Source organism: Diceros bicornis, chromosome 14 (assembly GCF_020826845.1).
Source record: "Diceros bicornis minor isolate mBicDic1 chromosome 14, mDicBic1.mat.cur, whole genome shotgun sequence".
In the NCBI taxonomy this organism is placed as follows: Eukaryota; Metazoa; Chordata; class Mammalia; order Perissodactyla; family Rhinocerotidae; genus Diceros; species Diceros bicornis.
Genome location: NC_080753.1, coordinates 2,840,603 through 2,865,379, shown reverse-complemented (window position 1 = coordinate 2,865,379; position 24,777 = coordinate 2,840,603). Strand labels below are relative to the sequence as shown.

The 24,777-nt window shown below is 36.8% G+C and overlaps 1 protein-coding gene across 1 annotated transcript in view; it reads right to left on the bottom strand.

Moving 5' to 3' along the window:
- Positions 1–24,777, bottom strand: part of LMBRD1 (LMBR1 domain containing 1) — a 119,390-nt gene that overhangs the window by 35,747 nt on the left and 58,866 nt on the right. Inside the window, exons 8-9 of the mRNA XM_058554074.1 lie at positions 20,184–20,309; positions 14,877–15,029 (exon numbers count right to left, since the gene is read on the bottom strand). Coding sequence (XP_058410057.1) covers positions 14,877–15,029; positions 20,184–20,309 — 279 coding nt within the window. The remainder of the gene's footprint in view (positions 1–14,876; positions 15,030–20,183; positions 20,310–24,777) is intronic.

Genomic DNA, 24,777 nt, shown 5'->3' with positions numbered 1-24,777 from the left:
TGAGGTGATGGTACTAAAGTTCTTACATACCTCTCTCCTCCACATGGTTTCTCCTATTAACATCTAGCATTAGTGTGGTACATCTGTTACAACAGATGAAACAACACTGATACATTATTATTAACTAAAATCAGTTTACAGTAAAGGTTCACTCTGTGTTGTATAGTCCTATGGGGTTTGACAAATGCATAATATCACGTATCCACCATTAGAGTATCATGCAGAAGAGTTTCACTGGCCTAAAATCTCCTGTGTTTCACCTATTTATCTTAGCTTACCTCACTCCAAACCCCTGACAACCACTGGTCTTGTTATTGTCTTTACAGTTTTGCCTTTTCCAGAATATCATGGAGTTGAAATTATACAGTAGGTAGTCTTTTCAGACTGGTTTTTTTGGTTAGCAATACGTATTTAAGGTTCCTTAATTTCCCTTTGTGGTTTGATAACTCATCTCTTTTTATCACTGAATAATATTCCATTGTACGGATGTACCACCATTTGTTTATCCATTTGCCATGAAGGATACCCTGGCTGCTTCCAATTTTTGGCAATTATGAATAAAGCAAATATAAATATGAATGTGTAGATTTTTGTGCAGACATTTTTCAACTCAAATGGATAAACACCTAGGACCATATTTGCTGGATCATATGAAAAGACTATATTTCGTTTTATAAGAAACTACCAAACTGTGTTCCAAAATGGCAGTGTGATTTTGCATTCCCATCAGCAATGAATGAGTTCCTACTGCTCTGCATCTCTGCCACCATTTGGTAATGTCAGAATTTTTCCTTTCTGCAAGGGGAGAGGGGTGGGGGGGTGGAGTTTAACCATTCTAACAGGTGTGAAGTGGTATCTCATTATTGCTTTAATTCACAATTCCCTAATGATACATGATGTTGAGTATCTTTTTATATGCTTACTTGCCATGTGCATATCTCCTTTTGTGGGGTGTGTCTATTCACAACTTCACTCCATTCTTTAATTCACTTGTTTCTTTCTTATTGAGTTTTAAGTTACTTGTACATTTTGGATTCAAGTACTTTATCAGATGTGTATCCTGCAAATATTTTCTCCCAGTCGGTGGCTTGTCTTTTCACTATCTTAACAGTGCCTTTCACAGAGAAGTTTTTAATTTTAATAAAGTCCAAGTTACCACATATTTTCTTTCATGGGTCATGCTTTGGTGATGTATTTAAAAACTCACTGCCAAACCTAAGGTCACCTAGATTTTCTTCTATGTTATCTTCTAGAAGTTTTATAGTTTTGTTTTTTTACAGTAGGTCTATGATCCATTTTGAGTTAGTTTTTGTGAAAGGTATAAGGTGTACATCTAGATTCAGTTCTTTGCATATAGATGTTCAATTGTTTCAGCACCATTTGTTGAAAAGACTATCCCTTCTCTAATGAACTGTCTTCGCTCCTTTGTCAAAGATCAGTTGACTATATTCATATGGGTCTATTTCTGGGCTCTCTATTCTGTTCCATTGATCTGTGTGTCTATTCTTCCACCAGTACCATGCTGCCTTAATTACTGCAGCTCTACAGTGAAGTTGAGTGGTGTCAGTCCTTCCACTTTGTTCTTCAGTGTTGTGTAAACTATCTTGGGTCTCTTTTTTCTTTCCATAGATGTTTTAAAACCAATGTGTCAATATCCACAAAATGACTTGCTGGGATTTTGATTGGAATTGCATTGAATTTATAGACCAAGTTGAGAATAACTGACCTCAAGAAAAAAATTTTGTTTTAGAAACATAAATAAGGACAGAAACCAAATGTTTCCTGTGTGTTAACCAGATATAAATTATGTAATTTTCATTAAACTGTAATAAAAAAAAGTGGTATGTTATATAATCTATGGATAATACCAAGTAAGACATTACTTTTGTCAAAGTAAAAATACTGTCAGTGCTACTAACTTTATATGTGATGTTATCTAAATCAATGATGGATCAGCTGTCTAGAAAATTGTCTTCTCCATTACCTAAAAAGAAAACTAAAGTACCTCTATTTAATTAATAGCATACCATTCCCTAAAATCTCTTCCCTCTCCCTTTTATATAAGCTTAAAGCCTTGTATTCTTTTCATTTAACCCAGTGCTTCTAAACTGGGCATGTTTTACCCCCTAAAAGACATCTGGCAACGTCTCCAGACATTTGGCCATGATACGGGGGGCATCAGGCAAGTAGAGACAAGGGATGCTGCTAAACATCCTATAGTGCACAGGACATCACCTCCCACAACAAACGATTATTGGGCCCTAAATGTCAATTGTGCTGAGATTGGGAAAATCTGATTTAAACTGAACCCTGCATGGTGTTACAAAGCAGCACGAATAAGCTATCATTATAGCAAAAATAAACTTTATATCATTCTCTCAAAGTCATTTGTGTTTTAAGATGCTTATTAGCAAATGAACCTCTAATCCCAGAATTTAATGTTGTCTGACAATGCGAAACAAAAATTCCAAGCAATGTAGCAAGAAATAATATAAGGTCAGTTTTTCTTAAAACACATCTCTTATCAGATTTCATAAGTGAACTTCCTCTATCCATAAAATAACTTCTGTGTATCCAGAAGTATAACAAAAAAAGTAGAAAGTAAAGTTACCATACCTGGAGACTCAAATAAAAGTTATAAATGTAAAATAAAAAGTAATTTCTACTGTATCATATTATTAATGTTACCTTACATAAAATACCTGTATTGCTTCCTTTTTTGCCAAGAGCAATGGCTGATGTGAAGAATGTTTTTTAAAAAAAAAACAATGTGTGTTTTTCAGGCATACTGAAGGGTGGCGTGAGGAGGAGTTTCTAGTTTTCCTAATTTTTAATAACAACAAGGACAGGAAATACAAGTATCTTGACTCTTTAAAAAAAGCTGCTTAGAATCCTGCTAATCCAAGTGTGGTCGGGCAGCGGCAGCAGCGGCCCCTGGGAGCTTGTTGGGACCTCAGGGCGACTAAACGAGAGTCTGCATTTTAACAACATTCCCAAGGACTTCTTTCGCTCAAGTTTGAGAAACCTTGCCTTAGAAGAGTCATTGAGAATATTAGATGAGTACGGTAAAAAGATACCAAGTCCATCCAGGTTTGAGAAGAGAAGTTTGGAACGGATAACTGGACTTGAATTTTAACCCAAACTGAGCTTTCCTCTCTCCAGGGGCCACGGGACATTCCGGGTCCGCTATTACACAGTGAGTGGCCGTGCTCCCAGGCCCCTAACTCCAAGGAGCAAATCAATTAGTCTTCCAGGCTTTCCTCACAGGTGACAGCATGACAACACAGGATTTTCATTATCTCATCCTGATAGAACTTTATAAGGTAAGTCATCGCTCTGTGAACAGAATTATGCTTCTTTACAGGTTGCAAGTATCCTACACAAAGTTTTTTTTTTAAAAGTTAGAAGATCAATAATATTCAGCTCTGGCTACAAATTATCATATTCTAAGTTGCAAAGATTCTCACAGTGATTTGTCAGTGTAGTACCACTCAGCTCCTGGTCATGGTTATAATTTTCCTTATTTTACATCAGAAGCAATTTCCTTACTTCAGTATTATTCTGATGGAAGAGACTTCTATAGAACTTGACATTAAGAAAGGGGATAGGTAAGCAAAAGGCCAAAATTTGGGGGTGGGGGGATATCTAGTAAAAGTTAAGACTTTAAAAACTTTTTATTTTGACAATTTGAGATATATGGAAAAATTGCAAAAACAGAACAAACAATTCTAGTATACCTTTCACCCAGATTCCAAATAACATTTTACCTCGTTTTATCATTCTCTCTCTATATATATAGCTAAACTGCTTTTTAGACTAAGTTACAGAAAAATACTCTATTACCCATTTCCTAAAAGCAATGATACTCTTTCACATAATCACAGTTCAACTGTCAAAATCAAGAAATTAATATTGATACAATGCTATTATCTATAGACGTTATTCAAATTTCATTTATTCCACTAAAGTTATTTATAGAAAAAACTATTTCTTTTTTCTGGTCCAAAATGCAGCCAGGATCACACACTGCTTATGCCTCTTCAGTATCCTTCAGTATGGAGCAGTTCTCAAAATCGCTGTTACTTTCCTGATCTTTACATTTTGAAGAGCCGAGGTAGTTATCTGGGTTGTCCTTCAATTTGGGCTGCCTATTTCCTCATACTTACATTCAGTTCGTGTATTTCTGGCAGAAATGGCAGAGGCACAATCATACCTATTTGCCCCATCACTGATGAGCTTAACTTGGGTCACACGGTTAATTTAGATGGTTTCAGTCATGATTCCCCATTGTAAAATTACTACTGTCTCTCTCGTAATTAGTAAGTGTTATGGAGAGATACTTTGAGATTATTTGAATATCCTGTTCTCACCAAACTCTTCTAATTTTAGTACCCATTTATGTCTATCATCAGAAATAATTTGTGGTATTTACCAAATGCTGATTTTCTAATTCGGACATTCATTCTACATTTGTTAGAATTCTACTGTAGGGAAGAGCTTTCCCTTCTCCATTTACTTATTAATATCAATATAGATTCACAGATTCTTATTGTGTTCAATGGGTTATCATCTGCTACTACCATTATTTTGATACCTAAATGGTCCTAGATTTAGGCAGCGGAGCCCCTCTCGCTGGTTCCTTTAATTACACCCCTGCTATGATTCAGCACTTCCTCTCTGACATAAGCAGACCTAGCCTTGTCACATACTTTCCCAGTCCCAGACTCAGGATCTGCCATTAGTCCAAGCAGCCGTGGGCCCTTTCGATGTAGTTAGTGGTTTGTCTATTAATTAAAACATACACAGCAGAAATTAATTGATGTTTTTCCTCTTTACCTCATTATTTTCTGCTTTTATCTTTATTTTTTTCCCTTTGCTTTCTTTTGGTTCACTTTGCTCCTTTGCTAGCCTTTTGAGCTTGGAATTTAATGTGTAGATTATTATCCTTTCATTTTTATTGATAAATGTGTTTAAGGCTATGAATTTCTCTGGTCACTGTTTTAAATGTATCCCCATGTATCCCTAATATGATGTTTCCATTACCATTAATTTTTAGAAATTGTGCAATATATTTTTATTTCTCCTTTCCTTTCACCTTTGAGTTGCTGAATATAAGATTAATTTCCAAGTGAAAAGTGTCTTAGCTTACTGATTTTGTTATAATTTCTAGTTTTAATGCATTACAATCAGAGAAGAGTTGTTTGTAACATATCAACTCTATGGAATTTACTGATCCTTTCTTCACGACATATGATCAATTTTAGTGAATGTTCTATGAGCACCTGGAGAGAAGTTGTACTCTCTATTATCAGGATGTAAAGTTCAAAAGTTATGCTACACCTTTCTTACTGAATATATTTAGGTCTTCCATGTTGTCACTCAATTTTGTCCACTTGAAATGTCTTACCCTGAGTATGGTGTTATGTTTGTCTCCTACTGTTAGCATGTTTCAATCTATGTCTCCTTGAATCTCCCATAGTTCCTGCTTCATAAAGATGGTTGCTATGTTATTTGGTACAAAGATATTCATAATTGTTATACGTTCATTGTAAATTTTGAATTTTCATATTAACAATTGTATTAGTTTTCTATTGCGGCTGTGATAAACTACTACAAATTTAGTGGCTTACAACAACACCTACTTATTACCTCCTAGTTGCTGTGGGTCAGAAGCCTGGGCACAGCGCAGCTCTGCCGGTTCTCTGCTTAAGGTGTCACAAGGCCAGAAGGCCACGGTGTCAGCAGGGCCGTATTCCCTCCTGGAGCCTCTGGGAAAGAATCACTTTCGTGCTCATTCAGACTGTTGGTAGAATTCAGTTCCTTGAGGTTACAGGGCTGAAGTCTTCATTTCTCAATTCCTTAAGGCTGCCTGCACTTCTTTTTACATGGCCCCTTCCATCTTCAAATCAGTAATGGCAAGTCAAGTCTTTCTTATATCTCGAATCTCTCTGACTTACCCTTCACATCTGACTCTAGCCATAAAAGTTCTCTGCTTTTAAGAGTTCATGTTATCAGACTGGGCTCACCCAGATAACCCAGGACAATCTGCATATTCTCAAGTCTGTAACCTTAATTATAACTGCAAAGTCCCTTCTGCCACTTCATGGAACATATTCACAGGTTCCAGGGATCAGGGCATGGACACCATTGGGAAAGGAGGTAGGCATTCCGTCTATCACAAAAAGTTGGATTTAATGTTTTTTGGCTTGAATTCTACTTTGTCTAATATCTAGATCATCCCACACCTTCTCTTCATAATCCACAATATTAAATGTTCACCTTTATTCCTTTTGCTGATATTTCCCTCTCACCTCTTGATTGGTTGAAGCTAGAGGACTAGTGGATTTCTCAAAAGAGTTCATGTGTACATAATTCCCTGAGTTCCTATATGTCTAAAAATTTTTTCTAAAAGATAGTTTAGCTAGATATAAATGCCTTGGTTCATACTTTTTCGTTGAGACTTTTTTTTTAACGTTCCCCCATTCCTGCCTTGCTTTGTACGTCTCTGGAGAAGTGTGATATAAATCTAATTATGTTGCCCTTATAAGTCAGTTGATTTTTTTTTACTTGGAAATCTTGAGGATTTTTCTTTAATTTTGAAATCAGTTTTACTAGGAAATTGTACATCAATTTTCCTAGGTAAAAGTGGGTATATCCATACGTACATGCATGTCTGTCTGTTTCTAGGTGGTTTTTGGGGATCATGGCTTTCCATGTGAGTTCTGCTCATTTGTCCTGTTTGCTTCTGCATGGACACCAATCACACACGCAGCTCTTCTTTCTCTTTCTCGTCATTGTCGCTTCATCGTTCTCTTTCTCTTGGTTGTTTTCCCTCCTTTCTTCAATGTCTCTTATTAAATTTTGATTTGAGTCTCTTCTCCTGTGGACACCCTGTAATTTTAGCTTCATTCTGAAATTAACTCTGTTTCCCTCCAATTTTTTCCCTTGAGTTCAACTCTCCTCACCCTTTCCTGGTTTTTGGGCATTTCTGTTTTAGTTTTTAAAATTGTGGTAAAACATACATAACATAAAAGTTACCATCTTAATCATTTTTAAGTATACAGTTTAGTAGTGTTAAGTATATTGACTTTGTTGTGCAACAAATCTTCAGAATTCTTTTTATCTGCAAAACTGAAACCCTGTACCCATTAAACAAGAACTCCCCACTCCTCCTTCCCCCAACCCCTGTGACCACTATTCTACTTTGACTACTCTGGGTATCTCATATAAGTGGAATCATACAGTACTTGTCTTTTAGTGACTGCCTTATTTCGCCTAACTTTTTTGTGATTTCAGATCAATCTTAACAGCCCATCTCAAATCTCCTCTTCTCTCTCCCATGCAATTTGTCCCAGACTGTCTTTGTTTAACACAAAGTTTGCAGTAAGAGCTACAGAGAAAACTTGCTGAATTTGGGGGGTTTTTTGTTTTTACTTATAGGTACAGTTGATTCTTGTTTGCAGATTCTGTAGTTGCAAATTCACCTACTCACTAAAATTTATTTATAACCTTAAAATCCATACTTGTGGCACTTTTGAGGTCATCTGCAGATGTATGTAGAGTGGTGAAAAACCTGTCACCTGATGTGCAAGTTCCCAGCTGAAGCTGAACAAGGCAATAGTCTGCTCTCTAGTCTCAGCTCTCTACCTGTAAACAAGTGTCCTCCTCAGGGTCTATTTCCTGCTACATTCTTCATATTTTTGTGCTTTTTGTCAGTGATTTTGCTGTTTAAAATAGCCCGCAAGCATGGTGCTGAAGTGCTGCCTGGTGCTCCTAAGAGCAAGCAGACTGCAATTACTGAGAGAACACAAGTGTTCAGTAAGCTTTGTTCAGGCACGAGTTATACTGCTGCTGGTGGTAAGTTCAATGTTAATGAATCAACAAGATATGTTAAATAAGTTGTTCTTAAACACAAACACAGAAAAAAAAAGGTTAAGTGTTGATCACTCGCTGATTTCAAGTCCCACCAATCCAAGAGTCCCTATGCACCTAACCTTCCCTGCTGCACTGATGTGAAGACGGGTTAGATCACTGATAAGTGGGTTACTCTTCATAAACTTCAACATCCACACCATAAAGTCACTGACAATCTACACAAGCCCCACAGGTACAGGAACCCCAATACCTACCAACATCAACACCCCAAAACATATCAATTTTAGCCTAAATTAGGAAGCACCTACACCAAAACGTACCTCGCAAACGAAGAACGATCAAGTAAAAATTCGAAATGCACACTTATACTTCCAATAAAATATTTATAAACCTTCTTTAAAGCTAGAAAGTGCCAGCCTTTGCCTTTAGGCATTTTCACATGGTGTGGCCTAAAATACAGAAAAACTATGAGTGCTTTAAATACTACTGTCTGAGGAAAGCATCTGCTACGTCTTTAAACATAACTCACATTCAATGTCAGAGGATTCCAGGATAACTGAAATACTAGTAAAGAACAATTAAAATATTCCCACAGACCTGCAAAACAACCAAGCACGGTCAGTGTGTATAAAATTGTATTTCACTGCTCGCTTACCTTACGAAATTTAGTTGTGTTTAGTTTTGCTTGCTTGTTGCGAGGTTGGAGAGAAGTGGGACAAATAGAAATACAAATTTTACTAGTTCTTCATTACGGGTCTGATTCAAAGAAACTTTTTTTTTCTGAAGTATGCATATTGCTAACAATGAACAATTTGAAAAGGAAATTAAGAAAACAAGTCCATTTATATAACATCAAAAAGAATAAAACACTTAAGAATAAATTTAAACAAGGAGGCAAATGAATCATATACTAAAAACTACAAAACACTCCTGAAAGAACTTAAAGATACATATAAATGAAAAGACATTTCATGTTCATGGATAGGAAGACAATTCTGGTAAAATGACAATACTACTCAACATGATCTACAGAGTCAATGCAATCCGTATCAAAATTGCAATGGTGTTTTTTGCAGAAACAGAAAAACAGTTTGGTACTGGCATAAAGACAGACACATAACCAATGGAACAGACCCCAGAAATAAACCTTTACATACATGGTCAAATGATTTTTGACAAGGGTGCCAAGACCATTCAATGGGGAAAGAACAGTCTTTTCAACAAATGGTGCTGGAAACAGGACATCCACATGCAAAAGAACGAAGTTGGACCTTTATCCATTACCATAAACAAAAACTAACTCAAAAGAGATCAAAGACCTAAACGTAAGAGTTGAACGTACTAAACTCTTAGAAGAAAACCAGGGAAAATCTTCATGGCATTGAATTTGGCAATTAGTTTTAGATAGGACACCAAAAGCACCAGCAACAAAAGAAAAAATAGATAAATTGGACTTCAACTGCATCAAAGAACACTATTAACAGAGTTAAAAGATAATCAGAAAATGAGAGAAATTATTTGCAAATCATATATCAAATAAGGGGTTAATATGTAGAATATTAAAAATAACTCTTACAACTCAACAACAATAAAATATAATTTAAAAATGGGCAAAGGACGTGAATAAACATTTGTCCAAAGAAAATATACAAATGACCAATAATCAAATGAAAAGATGCTCAACATCACTAATCATTAGAGAAATCAAAATCAAAACCACAATGAGATACCACTTCACAACCATAAGGCTGGCTATGATCAAAACAACGGAAGGAAGTATTGAGGAAGATGTGGAGAAATTGGGACCCTGTGTATTGCTGGTGGGAATGTAAAATGGTGCAGCTGCTGTGAAAAAGTGTGTAGGTTCCTCAAAAAGTTAAACACAGAATTGCCATATGATCCAGCAATTCCATAACTAGGTATATACTCAAAAGAACTGAAAGTAGGGAATAAAACAGATACTTGTAGACCAATTATCACAGCAGCATTATTCACAATAGCCAAAAGCTGGAAACAACCCAAAGTTCCGCCAATAGATGGATGGATAAACGAAATGTGGTATATACATACAACAGAATATTATTCAGCCTTAAAAAGGAATGAAATTTTGATACAACTACAATATGGATGAACCTTGAAGACACTATGCAAAGTGAAATAAACCAGACACAAAAGGACAAATATAGTAATATAATTCCACTTATATGAGGTCTCTAGAATAGGCAAGTTCAGAGAGACAGAAAGCAGAATAGAGGTCATTAGGGGATGTGGGGTGGGGAGAGGAATGGGGAGTTCTTGGTTAACGGATAGTGTTTCTGTTTGGGATGACAAAAAAGTTTCAGAAATGGATAGTGGTGATGGTCGCACAACACTGTGAATGTATTTAATGACAATGAATGTACACCTACAAATAGTTAAAATGGTAAATTTTGTATGTATATTTTACCACAACAAAAAAAGTCTGAAAAAATATATGTGATATAATTATGGACATGAATTTATAACTTTCTATGTAAATATGAGGTACATATATAATAAGAGGTGTATACACAGAAAAATACTATATATAGTAAAAAGAGTTGTATATACATCCAAAATCTAATGGATCTATAGGTTACCAGGCCAATTAGTTTTACAAGCTCAAAGTATGCCCTTCTGTTATGGAAGAGTTTAATCAAGTATTTAATGAACATTAGATTGTATGCTTAGAAATGTGTTCAGTACTATATATAAATGTTGTTTCCAGGAGCCATTAACTTATTCTAATTAGATCCTTATTTTTATAAGTGTCTTCAACACAAAACTAATTTTCTCCCTTGAGCTCCATGGTAGTTTTTAAGAAGTTGAAAAATCCTATTTATAGAACTACAACAATAGCAGCTGCAATTTTCTAAGCTGTTTACATCAAAAGGCAATGCACTACACACATTATTTCATTTAATTCCCGTAATAAAAATAAGATAAGTATGTAACTCCATTTTAAGGATGAGAAAACTGAGGGTTTGGAAAGGTGAATTTACAAGAAATGACAGCTGGTGAGGATCAGAGCAAGGACTTCACACTGGATGTATGTGACACAAAGTCCACGCTCGGAACCCTCAAGCTTTGGAAACAAGGGTGCACATCCTAGGGGTGCACGGCCATCTGAAATCACAAGATCAAGAGGCATCTCACGGCATCTACTCCCACGAAAAAAACCTGCAGAAGTGTAGAACTTTGAACTTTTGCATTTGCAAAATTTTAATACATTTTATAATAAAACAAACATGGATTATAGCACAGGGTAAAATGCAATACTACCACAAAATTTTGAGATACAACATTAACTTCAAAGAAATTTTCTATCAGGAGCTTCTCGCAGGTCTTAAATCACCTTTAGCATACACTGAGCAGTGCAGAGGGGTGAGTGGACCTGTCTCTACCTTCTTCCCCCAGGACTACTTGGATGCTAATGTTTAAGAAGCACTAACAGCATGTGGCTTCCTATTTCTGAATTATATCAACTGTGGACAAATATGGAAATGATGAATAATAAATGATTTTCATATTTAATTTGAGCAAAAAAAGCAGTGTTTATCCCTTTGCATTCATGTTAAATCCTCAATTACATAATAATAATTTTGTATCCCCAGATTTTTCCTTCAGACATGCCTATTACTAATTATTCCTATTATTCCTAACTTAGGACCAGATAATGGAAAGATAGGTAACAATTTAGATCAATACGCAGGAATGACACATTTATACAGCAAAAGGAATAAATGGTAAACTAATTGTACCTTTTAGCAGCTGAGATGATCATGTACATAAAAATTCTTTAGAAATCTATAATAAAGCTACTAGAACTAGTAATTTAGCCAGGTTGCATGATATAAGCTCAATGTACAAAACCAAATTTCTATACACTAGCAACAAATAATTGAGAATTGAAAATAAACAAAATCATTTGTGTTAGTATAAAAAAAAGAAATACTTATAGATAAATTTATCAAAATATTTGCAAGACTTCTTCACTTAACACTATAAAACACTGCTGAGGGAAATTTAAGATAACAAATAAATGGGAAGATATCTTGTTCATGGATTGGAAGATTCAACATTAAGATATTAATTCTCTCCAAGTTTACCTATAGATTCAAAGTAATCCCAACAAAAATGCCCATGGAATCCCTTGTGGAATTATGACTTGATTCTAAAATTTATATGGAAATGCAAAGAATCTAGCATAGCCAAAACAACTTTGAAAAAGGCAAACAAAACTGAAGAACTTCTACTACTTGATTTCGTGACTGATTTTAAAGCATCAGTAATCAGGTTTTAGTATAAGGACATATTAGATCAATGGAGCAGAAGAGTCCAGAAATAGATCCACCTATATGTATGATCAATTGATTTGACAAAAGTGCTAAGGAAATTCAACAAGCAAAGAACAGTCTTCACAAAAAATGGTGCTGAAACAAACAGATATCCATATGGAAAATAAAATAACCCTTGACCCTTCAGTCATACCATACCACAAAATTACCTTAATATGGACCACAAATCTAAATATAAGAGCCAAAACTATAAAACTTCTAAAAGAAAACATAAGAGAAAATGTCTGCTATAAAACATAAATGCAAGAAAACATAAATGCAAGCCATCAACCAGGAGAAAACACCCAGGATGCATCTATGTGACAAAGTGCTCAATCCAAAATATATAAAGAATTCTTGTAACTCACTCAAAAAACAAAAACCTAATTTTAAAAATGGCCAAAGATTTAAACAAGCATTTTAGAGAAGATATATACAAATGATCGATAAGAATACGAAAAGATATTCAATACCATTAGTCATCAGGGAATGCAAATCAAAACCATAATGAGACACTATTACATACCCACTAGAATAACTATTACAAACAGTTACAACATAAGAGTTGACAAGGATATGAAGCAACTGGAAATCTTGTACTGCTGTGAGAATGCAAAATGGTACAACTACTTTGGAAAATACTTTGGCAGTTTCTCATAGAGTTAAACATATACTAAACATTAGACCCAGCAATTCTACTCCTAGCTATTTACCCAAGAAAAACAAACAAAATGAAAACACCTATCCACACAAAGATTTGTACACAAAGGTTCCCATCAGCATTAGTCATAATAGTTTCAAACTGAAAACAACTCACATCTCTACTAACACATGAGTGGATAAACAAATTGTGATACAGACACACATCGGAATGCTACTCAGCAGTAAAACAGGAAGAACCACTGGAAAAAAAAATGCAACAACATGGATGAATCTCAACAACATTGAGCTGAGCCAAAGAAACAGACAACAGATTGTACACTCGATGATTCCATTTATATGAAATTACAAAACAGATAGAAGTCAACTATAATGACAAAAGGTCATTGGTGGTTATCTGCGGTCTGAACTCAAGGGGGCTGGGAGAGACAGAGCAGCTTTCTGGGGTGATGTGCATGTCTTACAGCTACATATCTATATTTGGCAAAGTCAAACTATACCCTTAATCAAGTTGATTTAAAAATCCCTCTAAGCACACGTTCAGTGAAACGGGCAGTGCATATGTAAGAAGGCAGCTCATGTTAGAGACAAGGCTACAAATACTGAGAAGAAGCTACAACAACTGAGAATTGAGATAAGGTTGGGGCGGGTGTCCTCCGAGCTCTGGGGCTATGAAGACAAAACTCCTTGGGAAGAAGGACCGGGTGAGTCTCTAGAAAACGTCTGCTAACAGACAATGTTAACAAGTGACGCACAGAGCTGACTGCTTGTGGTAGACTTCTGAAGAACTCTTTCAAAAGAAGAGCTTTTGGGGTGAGCAGTCAGTGCATTTCCTCATTTCCTTTCTAATTAGAAAAGGAAGACAAAGCAGCACCAGAATTCAACCTGACTGATCTTCCACGGGATTCTCCAAAACACCTGTTTTTCTTTTAAATTTAGCAAAAAGCCCCTTTTTAGCTTCATGTTACCTAACTTTCCTCAAACCAGTCTATTCAGTGCACTTTTTTTGTGTGTGTGTGTGAGGAAGATCAGCCCTGAGCTAACATCCGTGCCAATCCTCCTCTTTTTGCTGAGGAAGACCGGCTCTGAGCTAACATCTATTGCCAATCCTCCTCCTTTTTATTTTTTCCCCAAAGCCCCAGTAGATAGTTGTATGTCATAGTTGCACACCCTTCTAGTTGCTGTACGTGGGATGCGGCCTCAGCATGGCCGGAGAAGCGGTGCGTCGGTGCGTGTCCAGGATCCAAACCCGGGCCACCAGCAGCGGAGCGCGCGCACTTAACCGCTACACCACAGGGCCAGCCCCTCAGTGCACTTTCTGAATTACACTTTGCAGCTGTATACTTCTGTATACAAAGCTCTGGTGTTTGAAATGCCAGATACGGAGTGGGCACACAGGGAAGTCTGTGGCCAACGGTTCTAGCTACTTTCTAGACTCAGGGTCATATGACGACGACCTTAATTCAACCTTGGTACTGAAGTTTAGGTACCACTTGAATTAGTCCCAAGTATTCAAGGTTGGCAAACGATGGTTTCCAAAAAAAAAAAAGAGAAAGTTATGATTTTCTGTCTCAAATAATACTTTTTACATACTTTCAGAAACATATCATCTAACAATAAAGCAAATTCTATTACTTTCAGTTAGGACCCCTGAGTTCTAATACAGGTCCCAGATCTCCTATTTATAGAAAAGTACAAACTTGCAAAATATGCTAGCACCATACTATATTACTTACCTATATTTTAATTTAGATTTCCCAACGACTCTTATAATACTTGCATTACACATGAGTAAATGAAGCTCAGAGAGGTCACATATCTTGCCCAAACGACAGAGCTGTGATTCAAACCCAGATTATTTTAACTCCAAAATTCATGCTCTTAAGTACCATGCTGCACTGCCTCAACAACAGAACTCAACCTCTCTGAGAGGTACTACAGAAACTGAAAGAAAGTGACAGCATAATTTTTTAAAACTCCACTTACCTTCAGGGGACGCAGAGCGCCACAAAACTTCGTCCACCAGCTGTTTTCAATGAACTCCAAGTGCCTCTCTCTCTTCCTAAGTGTTCGCAACCTTTCTTCAAACTGTTTTAAGGCGCGTTTATCCCTTGCTGGCAAAGGTCGACCATCTTTGCTCTGCAAATAACAGAACAAAATTAAACAGTTTTTTTTTACCATTAAGGTCCTAATAAAGCACCCATCAGATTTAGAAGATCAGGCAACAAAAACTTTTTAGATTGGAATCCACAGGCAAATTTACAAATAGAAAAAAACTGACAACTTCGACATGACAATACACATCTCTGAACCAAGGTCAGCATCAACACGTGGATGTGTTTATTTAATACTGAACTTCCTCTTGAGCCCTATTTTCCAAACATACGGTCAAGTCCAGTGGTTGTTGCTGTTAGTGCCGTCCAGTGGATTCTGACTCCCAGTGCCCTGTGTATCGCAGAGCGGAACCCTGCCTGGTCTTGTTGCTCTGTCCTCTCACCTTCTCACCTTCCGGTGCTGTATCACACAATGCTCCGCTGCTATTCATAGGGTTTTCACGGCCAAGTTTTTCAAAAGTGCATGCCCAGGTCCTTCTTCCTAGTCTGTCTTAGTCCAGAAGCTCCTCTGAAACCTGTCCACCGTGGGTGACCCTGCTGGTATTTGAAATCCCAGTGGCAGAGCTTTCAACATCACAGCAACACGCAGCCACCACAGTGTGACAACTGACAGATGCGTAGTGTGGTTCCCTGATGGGAAATGAACCCCAGCTGCGGCGGTGAGAGCCAAATCTTAACTGCTAAAGCACCAAGGCTGACATTATATGGAGAGAGAGCAATATTTTTTAAGACATCCTTTTTATGGGTTACTTTATATACTTTGTTCAATTACTCTCCCTCACCTCCAAACTTCTCCTTCTATCCCTTATCTTAATATATTTGGTCCTACCTCTTCTCTCTCTTTGGTCAAGTGATTGTGTTACAGTGATCTGAACTGATGCTTCTCAGCCCCTGATCCAAATACCAGCGAGAGATGCAATACTAATATGCGGTATGCAGAGGCTTTTCTAACAATTGCTAAGAATCAGCACTTCCTTGTTCTCCAAGTACATGTGCAAATGAGTCCTGTTTTCTTTGGCCCACCTATCTGAGAGGTCATTCCCTCTATTTTTATGTGATGCTCACTGTAACCACGAGCACACCTTTCTCACGTCTCACAGATACACTTTCTCACTTGAACTACCCTGCCCCTAAGTGTCTCCAATCGGAAACAGTAATAAACAACAATAATAAAACAACTGCTAAATAGAAAAAAAGATGAAATGTAAATTTGTTCATTTTATGAGAAGGAACAAGAAAAATACTTACACAAGACTACATTTTTAAAATGTAAAGACATTCAATATTAGAACGTTACTATCCCTATTAAGGTTTAAATAGGTTCTTAGCAGATATACAACACACTGCTCTGCAGCGTATCGTAGTGCAGCCTCAACCTGAAATCACAGCTACAATGGAGACAATACTCGAATACCCTGTAATCAAGAGACTGACACGGGTACAAGGATCGCTGTACCTGACGGCACTGCCACGCTCTTCTGGAACCAGCCATCCTCTTCCATATCTTATCTTACTGCTTCTCAACCTTGATCATGCATACCAATCACCTGAAAAGTTTGTTAAACACAGATTCCTAGACCCTACCCCAAGAGATTATGAGTTAGCAGGTCTTGAGTGGGGCCTAGCATTTGCGTTTCTATTCCCATGAGATGCTGATGTTACTGGTCCAGAGACCACACTTCGCATACACTGGACTATATTTAATTATCTTCACTCCTTTAAGTCAAGTACGTTGGGTATTATCAAATTGTATGCCAAAAAAGGGAATCTTACAGAAAAGTATTTTCTGAAGGACAGAGGAATAAAACAAACAACCCTTCTAGAAGACACATTCAGGCAATAATGCCGTACGAGAGGGTCCAGTACTTTAGATCTCAACCATAACAATTCTCCTCAAAGCCGCCATTCTAATATCAAAAGGATACTGACAATGAGGTAATTTTATTTCACCACTGGCTTTCACGATTTCAGAAAAAAAAAAATTTACTGTCCCCTGACAACAACCACCAGCCATCTCCTATCTGGTGAGCACTTCGGTGGAGGGAAGGACGGTGCCCTTTCTGCTCTGCCAGCCGACTAAACCAATATAAGAAGAACTCTGGTCAGAGAAACAAACACCAGGACAGACACCCAGCAGTCAACCAACTATCTCGTTTGGGGAAAAAAACCACAATTATAAAATATATAAATATATGCCTTTTGTTTAAAAAAAAAGTAAACTGTGAAAGCTTCCCTTCACACTGTCCCCAGTGACCACTCCCCTGTCCTGTGGCTGTCACTGTTAAGCAGATCAATATCCTTCCACACGCTTCCTATGTACTGACAGGCATGCATTTATGCAAATATAGTGTGGTTTTCTGTTGTACATAATAGCTAACATTTCTTGAGCACATTTCTTGTGCCTAAAACTAATCTGTTCTTTTACATTTATTCTCCTTAAATCTTCAGAATATAATTTTGAGGTGGGTAATAGTATTATATCCATTTATTAGATGAGGAAAGTAAGGCGCACGGATATTACACGTATAATCAGCAGAGCCAGAATCTCAACTGAGACAGTCTGACTTTGTAAGATACACTCTTCAAGCTACGTAAATCTACCGCGCCCTCTTCATCTTCGCACAACACATTACACCACGGTATCTGAATTTAATGAATATCTTATTTTTGAAGATTTAGATCGTTTTTTGGGGGGCCAAAGTGACCATTAACAATGTGCATGAACAGCCTTATTCACCTCGGTCCAGTAGGATAGATTCCTAGACATGAAATGTTGGATTAAACTTTAATTACTAAAAGGTATGCATTTGTGTGTATAGGCATATGTCACAACATTCAACTTTTTTTAAAAGCCATATATTTTATATTCCCACAAACAGTATGCCTATCCCCAAATTCTCATCAATACCTGACAAAAGTAAAAATTTAAGACTTCTAAAGGATAAAAAAATACTGAGTTATTCTATTTAGCACATCTCTGATGATGAGGGTGACCAATCATCCTGGTTTTAGCACTGAAACCCCCATGTTCTGGAAAACTCCTCAGGTGCCAGGCAAACTGGGATGCTTGGTCAACCTACTTACTGCTAAGGAGCTGAAGCATCATTTCACTTGTTTTTTTTTTTTTGTGAGGAAGATCAGCTCTGAGCTAACATCCATGCCAATCTTCTTCTTTTTGCTGAGGAAGACCGGCCCTGAGCTAACATCCATTGCCAATCCTCCTCCTTTTTTTTCCCTTTTTTCCCCAAAGCCCCAGTAGATAGTTGTATGTCATAGTTGCACATCCTTCTAGTTGCTGTATGTGGGACGCCGCCTCAGCATGGCCTGACAAGTGGTGAGTCGGTGCGTGCCCGGGATCCTAACCCGGGCCACCAGTAGCGGAGGGTGCAACTTAACCACTAAGCCACAGGGCCGGCCCCATCATTTCACATTCTCACTGATCAGTTCACTTGCTCCTTCAGGAAACTGTCTGAGTCCTTAGTCTGTGATTTCTAGGTACTGCTTGTCCTTTTCTCTTACCGACCTGAAAGGCTCTTTACAGATCGCCTGTATGGCTGACTATCTCCTCCATACCACTGCTGAGTCTTGAACTTCCTTTCTGGTGCCCCCTTTTTGGTACATAAACTTTAAAACATAAAAATGTAAAGCTCACCCGTCTCTTAATGAGCACTCGGGTTTTGTGTCTTGTTTAGGGAGGACTTCTACACACCAAGATAACGTTTTACTTTCACTTTCTCCTCATGTTTTGTGAATTTCATATTTGATTTGAACTCAGGACCTGTTTTGGTTTATGGTAGGAGGTTTACACAAATTTCATTTTTTGTCTTTTATGGATTTCACTGAATTTCCTCCTGAACTTGTGAAAAACTGTCATCTCTACAATACTGAATCTTCCCAATTAGGAACTGATGGAGTTCTGCATTTATTTCAGTCTTCTATTACGTATTTCAGTAAATTTTATGATTTCCACCCAGAAGATTCTGACACTTATTATTATTTTATAATTTGCAGCTACTGTGAATGAGATCATTTTCTATTATATCCCCCAACTAACTGGTTAATGATTTTTGTATGTTTGTATCCAGGCACCCTGATAAACTCTTATTAGTTCTACCAGTTAGTCAGTTGATTCTTTTAGATTTTCTTGTTAGATGATATCTGCAAATAATAAAGGTTAATTCCCTTTTTCTCTCCTTCCCCTCCAATGTTTACAAGTATTTTTTTCTTATCACTAGGACCTCCAGGAATATGCTACAGAGTAACAATGACACTGACACCACTGTCCTACATCTGACTTCAACAAGACTGTTTCTATTCTTTCACTGTTTCTATTCTTTCACCATTAAGTATCATTTTCATTATGGGCTTCTTGAAGAGTATCTTCTCTTCTAATTTGGTAATAAGATCTTTTTTTTAAAAATTGTAACTACAAACTAACTTTTACCAAATACTCTTTGGCATCTATTAAGATGCTTATATTACTCTTCTCAATATACTACTAATATAATTTCCAATGTATCATCCTTGCATTTCTAGGATAAACCAACTATGTACAGCACATGTTTTGAATTGCTAATATTTTTATTTATATTAAAATATTTGCCTCTATTTTCATAAGAAAGACCGTATATATACGGTTTTCTTTTTCGAATGCTATTATCATCTGGTTTCTGCATCAGGATTAGGCTAGTTTAGTAGAATCATTTAGGAAACTTTCCATTTTTTCCTGTTCTATAAATAAGATTTACCTGTTACTTGAAGCTGATGGAGGAAGAAAAACATCTCTTGTATTTTTAGAAGTACATATAACTGACTAGTGGTTACTTGTAATCTCTAGCTTATTCAACTAGTACACAGAACTTGAACAGGAGTGACACAGTAAAGCCCGATGTTACACATGGAATAAGCAGTCCTGGGAATTCGCAAGGTCTTCATCTTACGTAAGGAGAACTTTTGTTTCTTAGTTGTTGGAACATTGATAAAAATTATCAAACTGACAGTGTATTGCACTTCACAGAAGACAAATTTTTAAAATATGGACATGGTTCTTGAATGATATGCTGCAAAAAATTCAAACAATGTCGAAAATATGTGTGTAGCAATGCCTAAGTCACATCAGAAAACAGCTCAAAGACAAAGTAACTGTCTGCTTCCCAATTACAACAAAACACCACCTCACCTTTGATTTAATCGTTTGAATGTGCTGCTCCACTTCTTCGATGTCCTCAGTGTTTTCCAAACGTTCATAAGCAGCACTTCTGGTACCTTTGATCAGATTTAAAGGTAATGCCGACATGCCATAAGCCTAAAAGAAACAAAATTAAAATGTGTTTTAGTAATACTGTTTTAAACATATTATACACAATTTTCAGGTAAAAATATCCTTTAAAGTAAGTACAAAAAGAGTAAGTATTTGTGAAGGAGTATAGTCCCTGGAGAACATAGTATACAGGAGTGAATCACAATTACATTGTCTCATAATTCTCCTGCTTATTTCATATCTACATCTACATACAGTCATATCAGTAATACTAACTATTCCCCAAAGAGATAATACCTATTCCTCAAAGGGCAAGCTGCAAAATACTACTTTATCAAAGAAATAAATTATAACTTCAGGCTAATCAGAGGTTCAGATAGTGTGAATTAGTAAAAACAATTTACAAAATTTTCTACAGAAAAAACAATTTTCTCCAAATATATATAGTAAATCCTTAGTAAAATGTAAGTGTTTTAATATCCACATTATTTGATTAGCATACCAATTATCTGTATAAACATACAGTTCATTTACAAGTTCTAAATATTTATAATCAATCTTTTTGCTAAGTATTTTAAATATTTTCCTGCGAGTAATTTTTAACTATTCAACAGCACTAAGAATAAACATATTATTATTTTATATTACCCAATTCTCTATTAGCCAGTCCTAAATGATGACTTTTTATTGTAACCATTAAAAAACACTTAATGGCAATTGTCACGTGACCATTATTCAAATCATTACTGAGCTTAAACCCTTAGAAGCAAAATCGACAACGATTACCTCCTGGCTGCAGCAACAGGCTCCAAGGCTGCTACAACGCTACGTATTTACATCATTTCCTCACATCGTTTCCTTTCCCCCACCGACCACACTGAACACCGTAGCAGTCTCCCCAGCAGTCAGGCAGAGCCACGCACTGAGTTCAGGACAACGACCGTAGGCAGAAGTGACAAATGCCACTTCTCAGGCTTAACCACAAACTCCAAAACTGCCTAGGTGGTCCTGCGTGTTTTCTCTAATGCTCTCCACCACCTGGCTGTCAACTCCCAGACGACCTCCAATATCTCTAGTGCCGATTTCAACTACTTTAATATTTTCAGTCTCCTTTGGACATTGATTAAATACTGACTAAACCACAATTCAAATAGCAAAGCATAAATTCTGATATATCAGGGTTTTTTTTTTTTATGGAAGAAGATGAACACAGAACATGATTAAAAGGAAATCCCATAAACGAACTAGTTCTATCAGGTTATACCAATTTTACAGCATGTTGTATTTAGACAATTAACCAGCTGAAATTATTACCCAATATGCAAATCCTTATATTTGCTAATGGAGAAATATTTAAAATCTTGCATTTTAAATATTGCTAAAACATAAGTTAATGTTTTCATGATTTTCCTATCATCCAAAAAAAGGGAGAGGTGGGGGAACGTTCTGTGTGTATTAGAAGAAAATGTAATTTGAACAGAGTGGAGTGATTTTTTAACTCAATTCTTGCCAAATTTATACTTGTAATGATCTTGGTAAAATATAAAAAGGAAAAAGTATAATCAGATTTAAAATTTATATTTTTAAGCTTAAATTTTATATCCTCAAAACACTGAAAATGTAAAGAAAAAAGCCTATGGGAGCCAAAGTACCACAGTTCCTGTGTAACCTCTCCTTACAGGATTCTCCACCCCATTATCATTTTGACCTATTTAGTTGTTGTAGTAGATCCACATCTTTTAAACATTATTGAAAAAAAGTAACACAACACTGTAAGCCTCTGATGAAGAAAGAGTAGTATTACATGATGATTATTTACCAAATCTCCACACTCACTCGTCATTTAAACACAGGTCAGGACCGTGGTGCTTTTTACAACCAAATGCCAAGGCAAAAATATTTTGCTAAACCCAGTTTATGCCCAAGGATATTTCCCCGTCCTCCTAACACTGCCAAACAAGACTTACTTTACCCCAACGCTTCTTATTCTGTATTGGACGGATCTGAGTCCCTAAATATACTAACCTCAGTACTCAGTACCATTTCCCCAGGAATCTGTCGCTCTAATCAATATACACAACGTGGCCCTTATTTAGAGTCTACTGTCAAACGCAAGGTCATCTACACTCTCCAAACAGGTCTTGCTGGTCTCACTTTTTTTTTTTTTTTTTGTGAGGAAGATCAGCCCTGAGCTAACATCCATGCTAATCCTCCCGTTTTTTTTGCTGAGGAAGACCGGCTCTGAGCTAACATCTATTGCCAATCCTCCTCCTTTTTTTTCCCCCAAAGCCCCAGTAGATAGTTGTATGTCATAGTTGCACATCCTTCTAGTTGCTGTATGTGTGACATGGCCTCAGCAAGGCCAGAGAAGCAGTGCGTCGGTGCGCGCCCAAGATCCGAACCCGGGCCGCCAGTAATGGAGCGCGCGCACCTAACTGCCAAGCCACGGGGCCGGCCCCTGGTCTCACTTTCTAAAATTCATCTTCTACACTGCTCCAAAGCGATCTCTCTCTGACACCCAAGTCAGAGTATGTCGTTCCTCTATTTAACTTCCTTTAAGATTCTCCAGGACTAACAAGGGTAGTTTTCAAAGTGCTCAGGGAGGAGTTGCTAGGATTCGGGGTAGGTGTCTGTAGGGCCGCTACAGGAGAGAAGAAGGCAGGTAGTGACCAGGGGCTGCTGCTACTCTAACCAGAGCAATTCTACTTCGTTCATCTATTTTTTTTATATATCAGAATTTCATGTAAGATTGTTTGAAAATGTTATTTTGCTATTTTTTTCAACAAGAAGTAGAACTGCTGGTCTTGTGAATAGGCTCCAATTATCTAATTCTGGCATACAAGCCTTTCATGACCTGAACCCCACAAACTCATCTCATGCCTCTGAATTGTTCACTGTTCTTAAAACACTCCAGTTTTACACTACTTTGGGCTTTGTCTAGCATCCATACTTGAGGACATGCACACCCTCATCTAGAATGCCTGCCTTCTCACCCTACTTCATTAGCAAATTTCAGTGCCCTTCGGGTCTCAGCTTAATTACACCATGTCTGAGAAATCTTCCTTGGCTTGTAAATGTGCCTTGCTTATTACTCAATTACAGCACATAACACCGTACATTAACATTACTGGTCTGCACATTTATGGCTAGATCTGCAGAACTTGGCTAATCAGAATCACTCAGAAAACTCTTCAAGATAAAGGTGCCTGGGGCCGGCCCAGTGGCATAGTGGTTAAGTTTGTGTGCTCTGCTTCGGCAGCCTGGGCTTTGCAGGTTCAGATCCTGGGCGCAGACCTACACACTGCTCATCAAACCATGCCTGGCGGCATCCCACATACAAAATAGAGGAAGACTGGCACAGATGTTAGATGTTAGGGCTAATCTTCCTCACTAGAAAAAATAAAAAATTAAAAAAAATAAAGATTCCTCAGCTATAATAGTAACAACTGCAGTAGACTACTGGGTATGTAAGGACTAGGTCTCAATTCTTTTTTCTCCTACCTTTATTCCAAGAATAAACATTTATTAAATTAATAAAATAGTTTCTCTAAGAAGATAATATTTAATCAAAAATCTTTTAAAAAGAGAGCTCTTTATTCACATGAACTTATCTTCTTACATGGAATTTATATATTTATTAGAAGAGTTGAACTGAATTCCTAAATAGCTTAATGTAAAAGATTTTAGAAAATAAAAATGTGTCCTTGGTAACACCTTCTGGTAAGTGGGACCAGAATACAACACCTACCTGTGAATGTTTAATTGTTTGAAGAGAGCAAGTAAAAGAAAGTAGGCACTGTCTTGGTTATCTAGCTGTTACCTTGTTTTTGGATTGTATGTTTAAGTTTCAATGATTATCAGTAAATTTAACTATAATATTTAGATTATGATAAGCTTGGCATACCACATTACACAAAACATTTAATCATTACAACTTTAAGATCGTTAAACAACAATCCTTTGAATTTAACCTCAGACTTCTTTGAAAAAAAAAAATGTATGAAGAGACTATCCTTTCCAGAAACACAAAACTTTCATTGCTTGCTACTGCCCTCTAGTGAGTTACCAGACAATCAACAAGGTTGAAGAGACTGGATCATTTAAAATGCTTCTAGGCCAGCCGTAATTGCCTCCAACTTTATTTGCTTCAACTTCCAAGAATAAATCACCATCTGTATTTTAAAACTCAAAATGTTTTGAAAGAATATATACAAACTATAAACATTTCTAATATCTTCTTACACTGCCCAGTTTAGAACACCTCTTTCCTACATCTCTCTCCTCTATCTAAGACGATGGTTTTCAATCTGCGAGCCTTGGATTACTGCAGAGGGTCAACACCAAGCACTGCCTGTAAACTGAATAAATGTCTTGCATATATTTGTAACACCTATTATTCAAGGACATGTATGACTAATAAAAGACTTCATTTAACACATACTCAATAAAGATTTCCCTTTTAAATACTCTTTGGTTCTAAGAGACATACATATTTTCTCACATTTAACATCTT